Source organism: Eublepharis macularius, chromosome 6 (genome assembly GCF_028583425.1).
Source record: "Eublepharis macularius isolate TG4126 chromosome 6, MPM_Emac_v1.0, whole genome shotgun sequence".
NCBI lineage: Eukaryota > Metazoa > Chordata > Lepidosauria > Squamata > Eublepharidae > Eublepharis > Eublepharis macularius.
Genome location: NC_072795.1, coordinates 34,265,725 through 34,272,044, shown reverse-complemented (window position 1 = coordinate 34,272,044; position 6,320 = coordinate 34,265,725). Strand labels below are relative to the sequence as shown.

The 6,320-nt window shown below is 47.4% G+C and overlaps 1 protein-coding gene across 1 annotated transcript; it reads left to right on the top strand.

The window, feature by feature from the left end:
* The first annotated feature begins 1,186 nt into the window (after positions 1–1,186).
* Positions 1,187–6,118, top strand: P2RY1 (purinergic receptor P2Y1). Its single transcript, XM_054983357.1, has 2 exons — positions 1,187–1,391; positions 3,156–6,118. Exon 2 carries the CDS (start codon positions 3,209–3,211, stop codon positions 4,298–4,300), a length of 1,092 nt encoding a protein of 363 aa, XP_054839332.1. The 5' UTR covers positions 1,187–1,391; positions 3,156–3,208; the 3' UTR covers positions 4,301–6,118.
* The last annotated feature ends 202 nt before the right edge of the window (positions 6,119–6,320 follow it).

Below are 6,320 nucleotides of genomic sequence, written 5' to 3'. Positions count from 1 at the left end.
GAAGGAAAAAGTATAAGATGGGCACAATCCTGTTCTATCTCCAGTTATATGGTGGAGCTTAATTTTCATTAGGTTGTAGACAATTTTTAAAAACCAGCTCTCATTCCTGAAATATACAGTTATAGAGTATGATGGAGCAGGTACAGACCGGCCGCCTTATCATCTCCCTCAAAGAACTTAGAGCCCAGAATAAGGGGGGAAGAGGTTAAGAGGCTGTGGCTTTCCCCCTCTTTTAGCCAATAGGCTTCCTCAAACTGGTGTAACAGAGCCCTGTTGGGTAGGGGGAAGAGAAGGAAGGGTGGCTGCTTTTCCATTTTGAACCTAGATTGGGTGTTTTCACACGTGACACTTGGGAGACTTTCTCCTTTTCTTTCTAACCAATGAGAAAGACGTAGGTGACCCCCCTGGGTCAGAAAGTGGGAATAATTTCCAAACAGAGCACCAATCAAGCCCGGTATCCGTTTACCCTTACAATCACAGAAATGCCGAAAAACACAAACGAAACAAACTCTTCTAGATACACGGAAGAACGAACAGCCCTCCCGCCTGCTAGAGTTTCCAGTTGGGACATTCCCGGAGATTTGGGGGCTGAAGCCTGGGGAGGGCAACTTTAGGGTCGGGAGGGACCTCAGCATGGTATAACGGCACGGAATCCACATTCCGAAGGAGCCATTTTCTCCAGGTGGGCTGATCTCTCCGACCTGGAGGGGAGTTGTAATTCTGGGAGATCTCCAGCCACCCCCTGGAGGTTGGCAATTCCCTCCCCCAAATGCTAGCGGTGGCCAGAAGCCGGTGGAGCCAAGCGGAGAAGCGGCACGCACGTGCTCCGAGGCCCCGTCGCCTCCACTGCCCGGCTTGGCGGCTGTCTCGGCCTCGCAGAGCCCCCGCGGCTGGAGCCTCGGGGAGAGGAAGCGCTTGACCCTCCCGCCTCGCCCGGCGGCAACTTTGCCGTCCAGGGGGACCGGAGGAAGAAGAGGCGCGCGCCGCGTGAGGCAACAGCGTCGCCTTCCGCCGCTCCCCGCTCGGCAGAGCCGAGGGAGGAAGGCGGCGCTGGGCAGGGCGAAGGAGGCGGGAGCCGGGGAGCCGCTCCCGTCTGCGCCGCTTCCTAAGGGAGGCTGCTGTGCTCCCGCCTCCCTCGCGCCCGCCCTCGCCCGCCAGCCTGCAACCGCACAAGCCAGCGCGCACGCACTTTGCCCGCTGCCAGTGTGGGAATGCGGCCGTCGCCTGGCGGAGCTCCGGGCTCGGCGGGGCTTTGACGGGCACATGCTCCGCGCCGCGGCCGCCTCCCCGTCGGGAGCCGCAGGGAGAGCAGCGCGGCATGGAGAAGCCGCCGGCGACAGCGCGCTGCCGCCCTGCCAGCCATCCACGGGTGGGCTGAGGCGCCCCGAAAGGTAAGCCTCGCCCGGGAAAGTTGCTGGCTCGCTCGGCAGTGGTGGCTTGCGGGCAAGGGGCCGTCGCTTGGTCCTTTCCTCGGAGGGTCCCCTCCATAGTTTTGCCTGCCGCGCGCGGAAGGTGGCTGTGCCGCCGGGCTGGGCGCTGATCTCCGAGTGGGGGAAAAGTCAATCGCCTGCCGGCCAGGAGGACTGCCAGGACCACGTGATAGAATAATAACAATAACAACAATAACGATGATGTCTGGAATGGGATCCTTCAAGCGCCCCGATGCTAAATATATATATTTACACGGAAGTAAAACCTCATTGGCTTAAGTGGAATTGCACGCCCAAGTAAGCGTGCAAAGGCTTGCAGTCGAGCGCTGGCCGAAAGGAGTCCGCAGCAAAAGAGAAAGACGCGCGTTGTTCATTGAGAAAGGAGAGGCGTTCTGCACATGCCCAGAGGCACTCCGGCCTTGAGGGTTACCGCGCTGATTCCACGGTTGAGCTGTTCCCGCGGATGAACTTCAGTTAAGATCTGGATGTTGCTTGCGGTGTGTGTGCGCTCTGGGTGGGTGGGGGGAGCTTGCGTGCTTGCGTGCAAGTCCTACTAACCTTGTACTGGGTTCACTGCCGTTAGTAATAAGACCCAATATGCGAATTGGTTGCGTGTTTGGAGTGTGTGGGTGTGTGGGTGATCAGCAGCAGAACCGCCGATGGAGGGCGCTGAGTTTGGAGGAATGGTGTCCTGCATTGGCAGATCATATGTGGCCATCCCTTGGGACAGCGACCAAGGTCGTGGTGGATAAAGGAACAGCCCTCAAACGTGTTGCTTTGCAGCCTGTGTCGATAACTCGATGCGTTCCTCACCCCATTCATTTTCTCCTTTTACATCTCCCCTCCCGCTTAAGCTCTTCTCTTTCCTCCCACTCAAGTTGTCCTTTATCCACTTTCTAAATATGGCCACTTTCTCTCAATGTCTGCTTTTCAGCATCTTTAGGATGTAATCCAGATCTGTATGGCAGTTTTTGCACTATTTTCCATACGATAAGGATTATAAGCTCAGTTCTTGCTTTTTTTCCCCCATGTCCTTCTTCCTTCTATCACCCCTCTTTCAGCCCACGTGTGATCCCTGCTGTCCTTTCCATCTTTTGGGTCTTGGCTGATGGCAGGGGAGGTATCATGCACTTTGAAGAGCTTACTGACTTCCTTCATATGACTGGCAGCATCTCCAGGTGGAGGTGACTGTTTTCCAGCTGTTTGCCAGCTGTGTGTTAAGATTCCAGCTGGGGGTGCAGGTTGTTGCCTCAGCAAATAGGGAAAATCATAACACTAAGCTGGCTTGAAGGTGGATGAGGCAGGGGACCTTGCCCCAAGCAGAGATGTATATACTGATAGTGGTATGTATCCTACCAGTCTGCTCAACAAAGTTTGGATCCGTCCTTCCATTTAAGTAGCTCTTCCACTGGCTATTGAAGTTGGCGTATAGCTCCTTATGCTGGAGGAATGCTTTAGTTTTTGCAAAGCAGAATGGCTGGATCCAGGCCAATATTTCGTAAGTCCAAGTGCATAAAGGCCTGTTCTCAGCACCATTAAAATGTTGGTGGGTGGGAACATTGTCATCATTCCTAAAAAAAAAAAAAAGGCTGCTTCACCACTGAATGGCCATGTGGAGAGGAAAAGACCCCATGTATATGGTTCTCTAAAAATAAAGGTTAGGTGAGGGCTGGGTTGTTTGCTTTTTTATTGTTGCAGCTTAGATACTTCTTTGTTCCTCCTCAGAGACACTTGCTGATACCAGACCTCTAGATCTATGTGACTTGGCTGGAGAAACCATGACTGAAGTTGTCTGGTCAGCTGTTCTGAACGTTACTGAGACTCACTTGCTGGCCAGCAGTGGATGGACCCTGGGCAATACCACTAGCAAATGTGTGCTGACCAAAACCGGTTTTCAGTTCTATTACCTTCCTGCCGTCTACATCGTAGTCTTCATTACAGGATTCCTGGGCAACAGTGTGGCAATTTGGATGTTTATCTTCCACATGAGGCCTTGGAGCGGCATCTCAGTTTACATGTTCAACCTGGCACTTGCTGATTTCTTGTATGTCCTGACTCTTCCCGCGCTGATCTTCTATTATTTCAATGAAACAGACTGGATCTTGGGAGACTTCATGTGCAAACTGCAGAGGTTCATCTTCCATGTCAACCTCTATGGAAGCATCTTGTTCCTCACCTGCATCAGTGTCCACAGGTACACGGGTGTGGTATATCCCTTAAAATCACTAGGGAAACTGAAAAAGAAGAACGCTGTTTATATCAGCTCGCTGGTTTGGGTTGTTGTGGTAGCTGGTATTTCTCCTATCTTGTTCTATTCTGGGACTGGAGAAAGGAAAAACAAGACTATGACTTGTTACGACACGACGGAAGATGCCTACTTACGAAGCTACTTCATTTACAGCATGTGTACCACTGTCTTCTTGTTCTGTATCCCTTTCATACTGATCCTGGGTTGCTATGGATTAATAGTCAAAGCACTGATTTACAAAGACTTAGACAATTCTCCACTGAGGAGAAAATCAATTTACCTGGTTATTATAGTGTTGGCTGTTTTTGCTGTGTCTTATCTTCCTTTTCATGTGATGAAGAACTTGAATCTACGAGCGAGGCTAGATTTTCAGACTCCGGAAATGTGTGCCTTTAACAACAGGGTTTACGCCACTTACCAAGTAACTCGGGGGCTAGCTAGTCTCAACAGCTGTGTGGATCCTATTCTGTATTTCTTGGCAGGAGACACCTTTCGAAGAAGGCTCTCTAGGGCAACCAGAAAGGCCTCGAGGCGGAGTGAGCTCAACGTGCAGTCCAAAAGCGAGGATATGACTCTCAATATTTTAGCCGAGTATAAACAGAATGGAGACACCAGCTTGTGAATGAAAAAAGAAGAAGATTTGCAAGCAGTGGTGCACTCCCTTCCCAACCATACACACTCACCTTCATTTTTAACCCTTATTGGACTCTCTTAATTTCATGCATTTTCAAGGAACACATAACAAGCGGACAATATTTGTTTGTTTGTTTGGTTGGTTGTTTTTAAAAGACATGCTCTGTGACCCTAGGAAGAGCTTGAGAAAAGTAAGTGTAAAAGTTTTTTTAAAAACAGGAAACAGTATGGGACTATTCAGCTTTTACCCCTTACTACTTTAAAAGATTAAATATTGGAAAGACTGGCCATACAAACAATAAAAGAAAGCAATCCACCCATACCTACCCCCAGAACCATTCAACAGGGGTGTGGGTTTATTACCGTTATGTTAGAGAATCAGAAATATCTTTGGAAGAGAAAACTTTTCTGTAAGGTCCTAGTCCATTTTCCTGTTGCCAGATCTCTCTTTCATTTTGGTATGACTGTGCCCCCAGGAAGGGGAGGGATACTGCAGGCTCTCTCTCTGGATTTTGACCCTTCATTTGAAAGAATAGCAACAAAACAAACAAAATCTTCTAGTCTTTTTAGTTGCAGAGGTACCAGGAGAAAAGAGTAAGATGTATCCCACCCATCTACTCTGTCAGAAATAAGCGTGCTTTAAAAGGTTGGGTCCTTTATAAAATGTGATCTAATAATTAAGTAATCTCTGTTAGACAACTTGAAATTTATTGTGTTGTATTGACTTAAGTTGGCCTCCACCCTTCTCCACTCTATACTTCCTTCCAACAAAATTCCTAACTATGGATCTGTGTTTCTCAGTTTCTCCCAAACACTGCGGAAAGCATATTAAGGGCAAGCTCTATGATTAATTGTCTGGCTGTGCTTCATTTGTGGGGTTTTAAAACATAGTGAAGCTACTGGACCTACAGTTTCAAATGGAAGGCCAAAGTGGGCAGAAAAAGGGCTTCCTAACCATAGCATTTGTGGACGCAGCTGAGGAGGGGTATTTTCAGTAGGAAAAACTTAGCATAAAGGGAAAGTTAAGAAGCCCCAGTGGTCCCGTGTTGATCTTCCATTTGAAATGGAATCTTTGGTGGCTGTATTGTGAAAAACAATAATATACCCCCCCCCCCAAAGAATCACACAACCGCACATAGCAGGCAGTTTCCCCCTAAGACAAAGACTATGAATTATTAAGTTCTGTTGACAGGGTTTCTTTGAGATTCCAGTGGCTTATGCTATTTGAGCAGATAATGTTTTTCCTTCTTAACTCAGAGCTTATGCACAAAGCCATCTGGCCATGTGGTGTTCATGAGAAAAGCCTGGGGCACTGTGGTTCCCAACCTGTGGTGATCTGGTGATGGTGTGCACCCTATAGCATCTGTTGGGAAGCAACAGGAAGACAGGACTTCTCAACATGCACAGAGAACTAAATATGATGTGTGCTTTTTCATGCTTTTTTCCATGGGCACCATGATCCTGTTTGGCCTTTGAATAGCCCGTCACTTGTACAGTCTCTAGATTTTTCTTCACTGAAGGCTGTTAAGTTATAAATAAGCGGTGGTTTTTCTAAAATTTGGCAGTACATGTTATTTGTTTGAACCCTGTTGGATTATGCTATTATAATTTTTTTTTAAAAAAAATCATTATTTAATTTAGGGAACAGTCCCAAGTAAGTCTACTCAGACATGTCCCATGTTGTTCAGGGGAGCTTATCTTCAAGAACATGTTCTTAGGATTGCAGCTTTAGTCAACTTTGTAGTAACTCCTGTAGCCTATTGTCTAACTTTGGAATTGGAAACACATCTAATTGGCAATATATGTATTTTTGTTGACATAAAGTACACATTTTATTTACTTGCTTTAATGCATTTTTTATTTTTATTATGTTTTAATTCTTTTTTTAAAAAAATCTTAACAGACAGCATTCGTGACAGTTGCTGCTTTCTAGGCAATTATCATCTTGAGTTAAAGTCTAGAAAATTTTCAGAACAGGGAATTTTTATTTTTATTTTTTACTTTGGGAA

Coding starts and splice junctions, on each gene's coding strand:
- P2RY1 (XM_054983357.1), top strand. CDS start 3,209: ATGACTGAAGTTGTCTGGTCAGCTGTTCTGAACGTTACTGAGACTCAC.